This window comes from Corvus kubaryi, unplaced genomic scaffold, assembly GCF_017639235.1.
Source record: "Corvus kubaryi isolate FWS band 111438036 unplaced genomic scaffold, C.kubaryi_AGA036_p1.0 129, whole genome shotgun sequence".
Lineage (NCBI taxonomy): Eukaryota > Metazoa > Chordata > Aves > Passeriformes > Corvidae > Corvus > Corvus kubaryi.
In genome coordinates this window covers 3,258,034-3,272,520 of record NW_024580664.1, presented here as the reverse complement: position 1 = coordinate 3,272,520, position 14,487 = coordinate 3,258,034, and the positions used below count along the sequence as shown (strand labels likewise).

General features: G+C 43.4%; 1 protein-coding gene across 1 annotated transcript in view; it reads right to left on the bottom strand.

Moving 5' to 3' along the window:
• Window positions 1–14,487, bottom strand: part of UTP20 (UTP20 small subunit processome component) — a 63,749-nt gene that overhangs the window by 37,434 nt on the left and 11,828 nt on the right. Inside the window, exons 13-22 of the mRNA XM_042026851.1 lie at window positions 13,687–13,842; window positions 13,077–13,165; window positions 7,516–7,621; window positions 6,166–6,316; window positions 5,703–5,765; window positions 5,224–5,382; window positions 4,217–4,293; window positions 3,298–3,377; window positions 2,384–2,627; window positions 1,603–1,812 (exon numbers count right to left, since the gene is read on the bottom strand). Of these exons, the coding sequence (XP_041882785.1) occupies window positions 1,603–1,812; window positions 2,384–2,627; window positions 3,298–3,377; window positions 4,217–4,293; window positions 5,224–5,382; window positions 5,703–5,765; window positions 6,166–6,316; window positions 7,516–7,621; window positions 13,077–13,165; window positions 13,687–13,842 (1,335 nt within the window). The remainder of the gene's footprint in view (window positions 1–1,602; window positions 1,813–2,383; window positions 2,628–3,297; window positions 3,378–4,216; window positions 4,294–5,223; window positions 5,383–5,702; window positions 5,766–6,165; window positions 6,317–7,515; window positions 7,622–13,076; window positions 13,166–13,686; window positions 13,843–14,487) is intronic.

Sequence of the window (14,487 nt, the reverse complement as noted above, 5' to 3'; positions counted from 1 at the left end):
AAATTCATTAGCAAGAAAGAAAACAAAGAACAACACAAGAAGATCGCAAGTCTTCAGCACTATTTCAGACACAGCAAGAGGTGTCCTGTTCCCTCTCCTAAACAGCTCCTTCCAGCTGTCACTTCACTGCACAGAGAACGCCCTTTCTTCAGTATCCCTGAGTAGGCTCAGTTTTTTTCATGAGAAAGGAGTACAGTCAGGATGCTGCTTACTTCTCTCTGCCAGCTCAGCCTGGAACATCAAAATTCTGTATTTATCTCTCTGTTTATTCACTTGTCCATAAATGGTGCCCATGTTGCTCCTACCAGTGTGAAGGGCTGTATAAGTGGTAGTGTCACATCTGCCCCATCTGCTCTTCGCGGGAAGGGACACAGAAGACCAGGATAAGGAAGGCAGAGATCTCCTCTACCATGTGTGCTGTGGAACTGGTAGATGCTGTCCTCATTCAGCTGTTCCCCCCCCCTGCTAATTTACACTGAACTCTTGAGCTGGGCCATCCTCCTCCGTGGCTGGGCACAGTCAAGGGACGAGTACAACGCCTTCCAAGAACCCCACAGGGAGCTCGGGGCAGGTGCGTGTCCTCCCTGCCTCAGAGCCAGGCCTCCTGGGACACAGGTGCAGCCCCATGAGGGAGTCCTCCCTGGCACAGGCCTGACTCAGGGAAGGGAGGTCACTCCACAACTCATTAACACGCCCCTGGTAAATCTTTTGTATCTTTGTTACGGCTACCAGGAGCTAATGTTTCCACTTCACTGCATGGATGTTTTGAGATGGAGGTTGGGAAAAATACAAAATATCTTGGACTGTCACTGTATTTTAATTGCTGATAATTTGCACATACAAGCCAGAATCTGGGAAAAAAACGAAAAAGCCGTAGGACACTTGGGATGAAATGACACTTTAGGTCACATATCAAATACTTGTCTTGTTCCAACATACAAGGTGACACTTTGAAGTTCTCTGTCATTACAAGGGCCATACTTTGCAGAAGTGTCAGAATAGAAATCTTTGTGATGTATTTGTAAGGGATATTTGACAGAGGCCATCACTGGGGAGAATTCATACAAAGAGCCGCTTTCTCCATGTATTCAGTACTGCAATAATGATATTACAGCAACATGCAGCTTCAATCTACTAAATAAAAACCTTGGTCCCTAAGAAGATAAGATTTATAAACGGGCAGGAAATAGCAGAATCCCAATATTAGAATACCTAAACAAATAGTCTCATTTTTTGAAGTGTTTGGCAATGCCCACAGTTTTCAAAGACTAACAGACATACACAGAGAAGCCAGGGAATTCAGGTACAAGAGTCTCTGAAAACTTCAGAATGGCTCCACAATACTACACATTTTTTGCTTCAAGTAAACACACCACAGACTGGTCAGCAGGTAATGAGATGTTGATAAAACTTGGGCAGTGTATTTGGATTTTTAGTACTGTGCAGGCAGAATTTCTGACTTGTAATCCACTGAGAAATGATGAAGCTCAAGCAAAAGAAGAAAAAATAATATATACAAAACACAGCTTATATATCAAAGTGAGCTGCTGAATCTGCCTTTCCATGAAAGCACAAGCAAAAGGGAAAGCTAAAAATACTTACTTAGCAGCAGCTCTTCTTGTTTTCTTTTTTGGTAGTCCTACACTAATTGGTTCCCCTTCTTCCTTTTCTTCCTCCTCCTCCTCCTCTTCCTCCATAGCAACATCATTCACCTCTTCAGCAGGCATTTGTTTTGCTGCTATGGTACCACTAGTTTTCCTTCTGAGATCCTGAGATGGAGCCACTAGGGAATCTGCTGGGTAGTACTCATTTCTGTGTTTAAAAAAAGAAGGAAGGAATTAAGAAAATTAAGAATTTTTCAAGGTTCCAGGGCAACAACAGCAACTAAAAACCTCACCATTCTTACTATAACATCTACCCCATGTCCATCATACTGTCCGATATGTGCACACATACACGAGCACACCACTGCTCTCCCCTCAGGAGCAGGAATTTGAATCAGCCTCTGCCAAAATCAGTATTTTCCCCACCTTGGGGGAAAACACTTTGGTATTCTGGGATTCCAAATTAAAACATATTTTCATTAAGGAAAAGAGGAACTTTATTTCCACCGAAATCACTCTGTAACTGAGTAATGAGGCTGTGACAATGGCAAGTCAATGAACAAGAGACTGAGCAGCAGAGACCTACTGTAAATTTCATTTCAGCCTGCTTAGTTTCTAACACAATCCACATTCCAATTAAAAGGTTATTTTAACTGGAAACAGACATGTCATCAGCCAATGCATTCAAGAAATAAAGTCTCTAATGGGATAGCCAATCTTAAAGCTCAGCAACACATTGAAAGCTGTGTCCTCTCAACTGAAAAGTAAATCTTACTTACCGAATGAATCTCAAAAGAAGTGGGGAAAGTTCCCTTGACCGAGGCTCCACTCTGTCTGGAAACTTATCCAGTGCTTTCCACAGTAGGAAACGGTAATTTGTGTGGTCCAGCCGTTCACTGCAATCTGTTCTACTCCTCAGCTGCTCCAGAAAGACAGTCCCCACCTGTCCTTCTGGTATCTTCTCACTTTCTGTTTCAGCAGTGCTCTCCTCCTGTTCATCTAGTTCATTTTGTAGCTCCATTTCTACAGAAGAGATAAGAAAATCTTTTCAGGTTACTTCATAATTACCAGTAGCAAGGAATCCATCCCCCATTACAAAAGTAATACATTTGGTGACATGCACCTGTTTAGACACAGCTGTATTTAACACTGACCTGAAAGACACACATTGCTTAGAAAGCGTTCTAGGATGCCTTGCAACCCTGGCACATGTCAATTGGGCTCAGTTCCCTTGAATAACAGGAAGTTCCCAAACGGCTGCACACTCCTGACTCTGTCTTGAAATATTAGGTTCCTTATGCCCATAGGTAAACCCCAAGAGCACACACAACAAGGACTGTCTGCAGAAATTCCACCGAATCCATGGAGTAGGAAGATGGTTTGCACCATTATATAGGTTTTGTCACTGTTCCTGACCACTCTGAGCAGTGCCAGCCTTAAGCGAAGATGAAACTGCTGCATGGTTCCCACAACCTGCAACTCCCTCCTGTAATGCAGCTGGCCTTTTCCATCCGGTGTTTAGGACAGGAGACACAGCTTCCTCCCAAGCCTCTCCACGCCTGCCCTGGACACGACAGTAGTACTGGTTCTGAATTCCCCCATCGCACACAAATTTGGGGCACATGAAAAACAGTCACATAATTTACTATTAGCTGAGTTACTATGATAACCATGCTCAGGAGAGGTGACTTACCAGCATAGGTTGCAGCCCTCTCCAAATGTTCATACAGGACCTTCCAGAACTGTTTATTCTCCATTTCCTTTGCATGAGAACTAACAAAGCATAATACAGCATGAAATTAAAAGGAAGATAAGAAAAGGCAAGCGTCACTCAGCTACTTAACAACTAACACAATCAAAGGCTTTGATCACTGCTTTCATGTGGCTGTCCAGAGGCAGGACATCTGCACAATACAGCTGTAGCACTTCCTTGCCTTTTCTCACAGATCCCAAATGTCAACTGTTATTAAAATAATCTGGTTGTATCCCAAGACTTCAAATGGACTCAAATTGAGTAAAAATATTCTCAAGCTTTCTACCGATTTCTGTACAGCAAATCATACAGAATCAAAGGCAGAATTACCATGGACATATCTTTTGAAGAGCTGGTTTAATTTTTTTTTAATTAATTCACTGCTTGGAAGAGGAAAATCCCATCCTTTTTAATCGTACAACAGAGGGGAAAAAAAAAGAAGACGAAGTCATGCTGAAAGAAGTCACTTATTTTTTCACCATGGTAAGACTTCCCTACTCTTTAGTAGGATTTAGAGGTTTTTTCAGTAAGGACAGAGAAGTTGGCAGAAGGAAAGACTGAGAGAAAGTTCTTGTTCCTTTAACCATTTGTAAAACACAAATCAAATCCTGCTACCTCTGACTAAAAGCTTTGATGCAATTTGACTGTATTTGTTCCCTTGAAAGTAAGAAAAATCAGGAACTAAGTTAAAGAGTTGAGATTTGAGAGTTCAAATTAATTTGAGAAGATTTCACACATGTTCTCATGCACAAATCTCTCCAAATTGGACATTTTTTACCTCAGCTTTTGTGCACAGAGGAATGAGAGGAATGTCCCATGAGACAACCACAGACTGCAGCATCAAACTGCATATACTCACGTTATGAGTTCAGTTACAGGATCCCAGAGAGGGCTGAAGTTAACATAAAGCATTCCCAGTAAATACCGAAGAGGCACCTAGAATGACATACAACACCATCTTGTTGAGATGCAAACAACAGTAGTTAGAGACCAACCAAGCTCCTCTAACCTTTCTTCCTCTCAAAGAGGAAACTTTGATCAAAGAAGTTCTCTGGAGTGCTACAAGTGATGAAGGAAGTCACACACATTCCTTGTCTCATAGCTTCATGAGGAAATCCGAAACCCATTTACTGTAAGCTGCACTGAGATCTCATAACTATACCAAAATAATGTAAACATGGAAAAACCAGTTCAGCACAGATTATTTGGGCTGTCTGTCTTTCTCTCCAACTTCAGCGCTGCCACAGCAGCATTAGGGACCTCAGAAAGAAGAAAGTTTGCCCACAGAAGTATTCACTGCACTAGGCCTAAAAGCATGTCCTTTGGACTGGCTCCTTGCTGAGGTACATGGAGAAGGGATGACCTACAATCCTTCCTCATGGAGCTGAGGCCCCCTTTAGCTCAGCAACAGAGGAGATTCAACAGGTCACAGGCATGAAAGATTTTCGTGCTGAAGCAAGACCCAGAAGTGAGGTCACCAATGGCCAGCGGGAGTCCTACCCATGTTCAACCACACTGAGGACATGACAAGGTCATGATTTTAAATTTGCTCACAACTCTGGAATCATTTGCCTGGAATGCTTCTCCCTGGAATCATTTGCCATCCTTTCCATGACATCAAACCCAAATTAATCTGACTGTGGGCCATTTATCTAGATACCACTGTTGTTCCACTCAACGCAGTACTCCTGAGGACAATGGGAGCTGTGACCCCTACTAACAATTAAGTTTTCTAAAACCTAATCTGGGGGTTAACTGATTTTTTGATGCACTCTCATTAAAAACTCTGCAATCCATGTGATGGAATAAGAACATTCTCTTGGAATAAAGGAATGTGACAACTGCTTTTTGACAATAAATCCTTACCTCCTGCAAAGATCCACTTGGTATTGCAGGCTGCACTACGTCACATCTTAGTTTCCTCAAATGGAGAAGTTTCTCTCTGTAATCATTCACTGTTGCTGGCACAAGTTCTGCTTGGAGCAATATGGCAAATACTGGCTGGAATTCCCCTGTGCCTTCACCCTGAACAAGCAAGTGACATGAATTCTGTCAGAGTACCTTTATCTCATTGAAAAGTACTTCAACAAAAGTATACAGACTCACAGCCATTCTGGACTAAAGAACAAAGTCAAGGGACTTGCTCTGGTTTCCATCATTTAGGCACACATCTGAAAACACCAGGAGGCAGGGGGACAAAGAAATAAAAGCGGAATGTGAAAGCACAAAAGCAGAGGACTACCTCTACCAGATACATTTTGTTTCTGCAAAGTGAAAAACAGTTCACACAGAACATGGAACACAGATAGCGCTTTGAAACGTTAGATGAAAAGTTTTGGCCCTACCTCAATCTGCGTAGAAGGTGGATTATCAAAATGGTTTAGAATTCGAACAGTCAACAGCCGGACCTATTCCAAGCAGAAGTGTATGTCAGAAGCGTGCAGGCAATACATACTGACATGTATACACCTACAGAGAGGTTAATGTCTGCTACAGGAGACTGATTTCACCAGGTTCATCTTAGAGCTGAGAAACAGAGGAACTCCCGCAGTCTAGAAGGCAATTAGAAGTGAATGCATTATGCTCCTGCCCTGATTTACCTCTAGGGAAGAGGCAAGGCTGACAGGGCTAACAGTTAATCTCTGTTAACTCATGCCCCAGTGACACAGGTCTAAGCAGACACTATGGAAATAATAGCTTTACACAGTCTCATGCTTCTCCTTTCAGACTTTATTATTTATCTATGTTTACTTACATTTTATTGTTAAAATACAAATTACTTTGCAGGTGCTCAAAAGAGCAGATTACCTTGGAAACACCAGTGGAAATATTAGGATGCAACTTCTCAAACAAGTCCATTAGGTTCCCTTGGGAAAGGGGTTCCCGGCAGCCACACAATGCCAGCCTCGTGTAATAGAGATCAGCCAACAGCAGCGCAGAGGGGTCTGAAGGGAAAGTGCTAAAACAATGGATTATTTTATTAGCATACAGAAAGCACTGCAACAAGACTGGTATTTGAAAATAAGGCAGTAGTGATAACTACAACATTAAGGGAAAATTCCACTATTTCAGACTCTGCTTGCACCAGCAGACCAGTGAAGTCAGACTTCACCAGAACAATGGCTTGCAGCTGCAAAACCCATGACAGCCCAAGAGGCATGAGATTCCTCCTTTGTATTAATCAGGCTTGTCAAACTGGGACTTGCATGCTGGACCCACATACACACAGCTGCAGAAAATAAACCTGCATAGGTCACACAAGGGCTTCTGCTACTGCCCAGGTGTTCTGTCACTGATCAACTTCAACAGAAAAGAAATAATCCAGGCTTAGGTGAGATCCCAGGAATCCTGCCTGTTCACAGAGAAACCTCCTTCTGCTACCTTACATCCCTTGCTCCGAGCAGGTTTCACATCCCCAGCCCAGAGCAGGCAGTAAAGCATTAGGCTAAAGCTCACTGCCAATAATTCCTGCCTGATCTGGGCAAGCTGTTTGATCTCCATCATGCCTCAGACACGGTCACCATAACTTCCTAAATGAACAGGATATTTTGAAGCTCAAGCCACCAAAGACTTGGAGATGCTAGAGAGAGATTAATGGTCTCCTTAAATCCCTCCAGACAGCCAGTTTTCTGTGCTAATTATAAGTAAAATTGAGTCAAAATAAATAAAATGGAGTATACAAAATCTCCTCCCATTGTGAAGCAAGCACAAACACGGATAGGTAAGGACATAGTCGAATCCCAACACCGCCAGCAAACTCAGGCTTTTGACATAGCTCAGAAAGTGCTGTTCCTGTCTCTTTTATCATAATGTAACACAGAATTACTAAGCATAGCATTCCAAAGTAAAACTAGAACCAGTGTAGCACTGCAATGCAAAACTAGAGCCACCTTATTTGACACACTACCCTGCAGCTGTCTAAGAAAGGACCAGTTTGCAGAGAAAATGTCATTGAACAGGAACTACATCTACCTGGTTCTCCTAACACAGTGTCTAGAACTTTGTTCCATTCCATAACCACAATACTGAAGCAATGCACCAGCATAACAGAATGGGCAGCACACAAGCATTTAACCAGCTCCTACATAAAGGCAAAGTCATCTCTTTCTCTACCAAGGAAAACCATACAGCACCACAGAACCGGCACAGTTTACTTACGTCACCAAGCTCTTGACACGCTCCACAGGTAACAAATGGAGTACTTCAGCAGACTCCACCAAACTAAGTAGAGTACTTACAGCTTGGCAGGCCACAAACAGGCTTCCTGGAGCAGAGAAAGAACAAGAACATCTTGTAAATTTACTCAGCTCTCAGTGACTTGTGCTTGTATGGTGCTTGCCCATCCTGAAAAGGCTGGAGTCAGAGAAATAAGGTAGCATATGGATCCCAGAACTAGCACGTGTACTTTTTAACCATACCACATAATGGTAACACATAAAAGAAATGCTTCTCTAGCTATCAAAATAAGTGCCTCCTCCAGCAAGCCAGCATTGAAAGCTGTGACAGCTCCCAGTTTGCATGTTTCCATCACATCCACATGTGCAGAAAGCAGGGATCTGGAGTTAAGCACTGTGGCAGGAGTCTCAGACAGCACTCTGCTAAAAAGGAAGAAATGATGCCAAATTGGTATGAATGAGTATTCATAGACTGAGTATTTATTAGTGAATGGCAGGTGGGTTTGCTGAATGCTGCCTCCTTCCTAAACCTCTCAGACTCCTTCAGGGATGGTTTCCCAGAAGCACAGGATAGCCAAAGCCCTGCCAGGCAAGAAAGCGCAATTCCTTTCCTTTCACACTGCTAAGTCAGCAAAGAGGTTGCTTTAAAAAAAAAAAAAAAAAAAAATCCCTTCCTTCTCTTCCCAGGCAGAAAAAATACTGTTCCTAAACCAGGCAAATTAAAGAAAGTTTTTAAAAGATATAACTGTCTTACATGCTGCCAATGGAAAAGAAGGGGAAGTGAGCATTCATTTCCTCTTTATTCTTCTGAAAACATTCCTCTATTCTAAGTTGCTTAATTCCCCAGGTGTGTGCCAGATCCTGCTAACCATTAACCTTTATAAGGAGCTCCTCAAAGAGAGAAGAAACATCAGGTAATGACAGGAGGAAACTTTCTGCATCTCAAGTGTAAGGACAGTTCCCAAATTGCAATCTGCATGCCCTTTGGTAGCAGTGTGCCCATGCGGAACAAAGATAGCAGCTTCTACCTCACTAGAGACACACCTGTGTGATTAATAAGGGGAGCACTTCCATACTGGCCCTGAAGAGCTGCCAGTAATAACTTGCTGTTGCTCTGTCCCAGTTTTCAAGCCAGTCCTTTGCACTCCACAGCAACCAGAACACCAAAAGCACCCAGTTCTGGAACTTGCACTTTGCCTCAGGGCTCAGAGGCCAGGCAGGTCAAATGTAGCACAGGACTGGGAGCCTTGCACAGGCAGTGAGAGAAGACTGGAGTCCTAGCAGAAGGTGAAGGAATTGCAGAAATCATGGTGGTGGAAAGAATGCCAGAGGATTAAAAAAAGCATCCAGGAACCCTAGTCTGGGAGAAGGTTGAAGAAAACTAAGCAAGTAAGTGAAAGATGGGACAATAGGAGGCATGAGCACAGGACTGAGGCTGCATTTGTTTTCTTTTCCCTTATTGACAAAGGAAGAAACAGCAATGTGCCTCTGGCATGCACACAGAGCTTGTGCAGAGCTGCTACTACTGCCAGCTGAGACCCAAGAAATTTTAGATACTCCTTTTTTAGGCTAAGTACATTGCCAATAAAACAGTAATGACAGCATGCAAAACCTGCAAATATGATAAAAGAAAGACCTAAATCAAAAAGGGCTATGCTTGACAAAGCTTCTCTAAAGAAGAAAAAGCAACAGAGCTGATTGGCAAATACATTTAGGAATATTAACAAAGGTATTATAAATGGAAAATGACAAACAGCCCTTAAAAACAAAGGAACGATGAACACTCAACCTGGGGCATTCCATAACTTGTTTATAGTTTGTTACAGGTCCAGACACTTTCCACCCCCCGGAGTAACGACTGCCCTGCTCTGTGCAAGCTCAGTTAATTTTTTTTTTTACTGGCCAGAGAGGGAAGACAACCAGGAAAAGATGAGAAAAAAGATGCAGCATTTTAGAATCAGTGGTGTCATTTGGGTCAGAGATGGTGTGCTGGTTTTGGCTGGGATAGAGGCAATTTTCTTCATAGTAGCTAGTAAGGAGCTCTGTTTTGGATTTGTGCTGAAAACTGTTGATAACAGAAGGATGCTTCTGTTACTGCTGAACTGTTACTCACACAGCACCAAGGCCTTTCCTGCTCCTTTCCTGCTTCTCACCCTACTCCACCAGTGGGGAGAGGCTGGGGGTACACGAGGCCTTGGGAGGGGTGTTGTCATTTAACCCCAGCCAGCCACCAAACCCCCTACAGTCGCTTGCTCACTCCCCCACCAGCAGGATCAGGGAGAGAATCAGAAGGGTAAAAGCTAGAAAACTTGTGGGTTGAGAGAAAGCAAAAAAGCCATGCACACAAGCAAAACAGAACCAGGACCTGCTTCCCAAGGGCAGGCAGGTGTTCATAAATCTCCAGGAAAGCAGGGCCCCATCACATGTAGTGGTGACTTGGGAAGATAAATGCCATCACTTCAACATCCCCTCCCTTACCCCTTCTTCCCCACACTTTATATACTGAGCATGGTGTGATATGGTCTGGAATATCCCTTTGGTCAGTTGGGGTCACCTGTCCTGACTATGTTTTCTCCCATCCTGCCGTGCACCCTTAGCCTCCTTGCCAGTGTGGCAGCATGAAAAGCAGAAAAGGCCTTGGCTCTGTGCGAGCTGCTCAGCAGTAACAAAACATCACTGTGTTACCAACCCTGTGTTCAGCACAAACCCAGAACACAGCCCCATACCAGCCACTGTGATGAAAACTAACTCTACCCTAGCCAACACCAGGGGAACACAGCTGGGACAGCTGACCAAAGAGATATCCCCTGTCATATGGCACCATGCTCAGCATGTAACACGTGGGGAAGAAGACATGGCATTTGTCTGCCCAAGTAACTGAGTGATGGAGCCCTGCTTTCCTGGGGATAGCTGGACATGTGCCTGCCCTTGGGAAGCGGCAAATTAATTCCTTGTTTTGCTTCACTCGCATGCATGGCTTTTGCTTTACCTGTTAACCTGTCTTTATCTCAGCCCACGAGCTTTCTCACTTTTAGCCTTCTGATGCTCTCCCCTCATCCCTGCTGAATAAGCAAGCAGCTGTGCGGAGCTTAGTCGCTGGCTGAGGTTAAGATACAGCAGTCCTTTCTGGCACCCAACATGTGGCTTCCAAGGTTAGAGATAATGACAGATTTGATTGCAATGTGCTAGATTGAGCCCTGATTGATAGCAGTTACTGCTGTTTAGCTATTAATTGGCAAGTTTCTGTGCTTGCCATAGGGCTTGCTTGTCTTACTGCATATTAGCAGCCACTAATCATTAGTGACTGCTCTTTGCTTTCACAGTTGTAGTGCTGTACTGCTTATCACCCTTCTCTGCTGTACCTGGGAACATTTTGATAACAGCCATGGCAATGCACGCAGGTGGGCAGGTGGCCAGGGCAGTGCTGCTGGTTTTGTTCTGCAGTACCACACAGGCTGGAACTCCAGTGTGAACTTGAGTCAATTGGACTGTGAGCTGTGGATGAATCCACACAGAAGGACACCCCAAAGCATCTGTGGCCATGGTTAAGTCCATGCCAAAGCAAGTCTATCTGAAAGCATCTGTGGCTTTAGTTATGTCTGTGCTGCAGCAGGTGTACCTCTGAAGGAATTGCGACCCAAGGGTAAGTTCACGCTGGAGAAAGTACTTCTGAAGCATCTGTGCCTGTGAGTAAGTCCATGCTGAAGAAGGTACACCTTCAAGCCTCATCGGCTGGGGATGAGATCATGCTGGAGCACCTCAAAGTGTGTGGCCACAGATAAGCCCATGGCAGAGGAGGTACACTCCTGAGGGAAAGCAGCCATGGTAATGCCACAGTTGGAGTGGGTATACCTCTGAAGGCATTGTGGCTCATGGGTAAGGCTGTCTTGGAACAGTGCACCCCAAAGCACCTGTGGTGATGGATAAGTCTACACCACAGTGTAGAAACTGAGACTCATAGGTAAGATTCCACTTGGAGCAACTACTCCCCTAACAAGGATGCAGTCTGTGGATAAATCCAAACCCAAGCAAGGGGAGGAGTTTATTGCAATGTTAAGCCCTGTGGCCTGGCCCAAAGGGACTGGGGTGGAGACTACAATGCATGCAACTTTAAATTGCTGTAACTTGTGGTTTAAGTTGCATGTTGTAGGAATTACTGTAGCAGGAATGATCCAAACCAGTGGAGGACAAGCTTTAAAAGAAGCAGTGCAAGTGCAGCAGTGAACCAACATGAGCTGACTTTGGTGGCAAACAATTCCACACAAGACACCAACTCTCCTGTCCTGAGTGACCACTATAACAGACGGAGCCCAAATTCATGGATTAAATGAACTCAGTGGATATTTCATGAACATTTTACAGGGGTGGTCCACAGACCAAGGGAATGATTATCAAAGGATGGGAGGGGAAGGCGTGGATAATGAGATTGTATTGGATAGTGTGGTACCCAAGCATGACGTAAATGGTATTGAATAACAGGCAGAGAATGTGCTGGTCTTGGCTGGAATAGAGCTGATTTTCTGCATAGTAGCTGGTATGAGGCTCTGGCTTGGATTTGTGCTGAAAATGGTGTTGACAACAGAAGGATGTTTTTCTTATCAGTATGCAGCACTCACAAAGCATCAAGGCCTTCTCTGTTTTTCACACCAGTGAGTGGGCTGGGGGTGCACAAGGAGCTGGGAGGGAACACATCCAGGACAGCTGACCCCAACTGACCAAAGGGATATTCCAGACCATATGGTCATGCTCCGCAGATAAAGTGGGGAACATTCAGAGTGATGGTGTTTGTCTTCCCAAGTAGCCACTACAAACGGCAAAGCCCTACTCTCCTGGAGATTTCCTGCCACCCATTGGAAGTGGTAAATGAATTCCTCGTTTTGCTTTGCTTCTATGTGTGCCTTTTGCTTTACTTATTAAGCTGCCTTCATCTCAGTCCACAAACTTTCTCACTTTTACTATTCCAATTCTCTGCCCCATCCCACTGGGCAAGTATGAGCAGGTGAGCAGCTGCGTGGGGCTTAGCTGCCAGCTGGGGTTAAACCACAAGTCTTTTTGGCACCCAACACAGAGCTCAAAGGGTTCAAGATAATGACATGTGACTGGAGCGTGCTGGATTGAGTTTATAGTTGTTATCAATGTGTAGCTATTAACTGACAGATGGCAACATCCTAAACTTTGCACTATAGATTTGAATTGGAACTTGTGAGTCAATAGTCTCTCCTTCACTTGACAGCTTCAGCCTGGATTTGGTTTAGATAGATTTCCTTCCTCTTTTTTTCTCACTTTCTTCTTTTCCTTCCCAATTACCCCTGTCTTCCACTATGCAGGACATCTGTCACCCCATCATTATTACGAACAGCAAATGCAGAATTGTTTCCCAAGGTTGTTTCCTCCTAAGCTTTGCTCTTCTTAGTCAAGCTGGTAAATAATTTTGGATACAATGCTACCACTATTCATTTTCATGCTCTGTGTAATCAGAAAAACTGCTTTTATTTTTTTATATATCAACAAAAAGCAAATAAACAGGAAGTAACTGTAACTGACCTTTGCAGAGGCTTCCTTTGTCAATGGCTGTGAAGAGAGAGTCTATAAAACTTGTCACACGAGGCAGAATGTGGTCTTTGTTCATTGGTCTGTCCAAAATAAATGGGAAGACTTTTATTTCTGTTACACTGACACCTACATATGAAAGCTTTCTATCACATTTATCTCTATTAAATTACAGGTAGCTCATTCCAAGTTTGAAACCAGCATCAAAACGTTTTTGCTATTTCTGAGTCACAATTTAAGTTGTAGCATTCTCTGCATCTTGTCTCCAACTAGTCCTTCAATAATTACTGAAAAAACACTGTTGAGAGAGGACAGTGCTTAAAACACACAAACTGAAATGAGGCAAGAACATCTCTATATACTAAAGTGCCAAATTTAGTGAGTAGGCAATCAAGAAACTCTTCCTGTCTTTACCGTTGACTCATGGTAGTTCCATGCAACACTTGTTTTTGACTTCTAACCCCAGATTCCTGAGCCTAGCCACAAGCAATTATTGTCCTTTCCTTAGTAAAGTGATTTCCTACAGAAAGAGAACTAGCAGACAGTAAGAAAGTAGACAGTATTACAGAAATACATGACAATAGTACCTTAGAATATCCCTTACCTAATATGTGGCAGTACAACCAAGGCAACCCAAGACTGTGAAAGGTCAGTGATGTCTTCCTTCTCTGGTAAATGAATTAAAGACAGTACATGATCCAACACTGGTACTTCTGCCTTTTCTCCTCTTCTTTTACTTGTTTGTTGCCTTGTATTAGAGCTAAAAATAAACCCAAACGTTTTAGTAATCCACCACTGCATATCAGAGATTGTTCCTTTTGCTCCTATGATATTCAAAATTATGTTGTCTACTTCTAGCAAAAAGGACTTCCACAACACAAGGGATTTTTTCCTTCTCTATGTCCTCTACAGCACAAAATATCATCTAGTCATGCTGAAGAGTACAAAGCACGGATCACGAGAAATGTCAGGTCTTTATTTCAAGTTCAAATAATATTTCTAAAAGAAAAGACAATAGTTCTCAGTTGGACACCCTTACCACTAGGACATACAGAGTCTAGGAACACCGGAGAGTCATCTCTATGACTGCTGTTATTAATCATGATAATGTTGACATAGATGGATGACAGAAAACAGTCAGTGAGGTAAAAGTTTTGGGACTTAAATGGACTCACAAGGTGAGCCCAAATCAACAAGCCTATTTGCAGGCAGAAGGGGCTGACACCATACTGGAACATATGAACAGGAGTCCTTCACACTCTGTGTGCAGCAACCCTTCCCTTCCACCCAGTGCTTGCAAGATCACAGTCAGAAGACTGCATGGGCTTCACCCTTCAAGAAATACAGAAGATAATAGAAAGCCAACAGTAAGAATCATTAGAGGCTTAAAAAAAAAAAATTATGA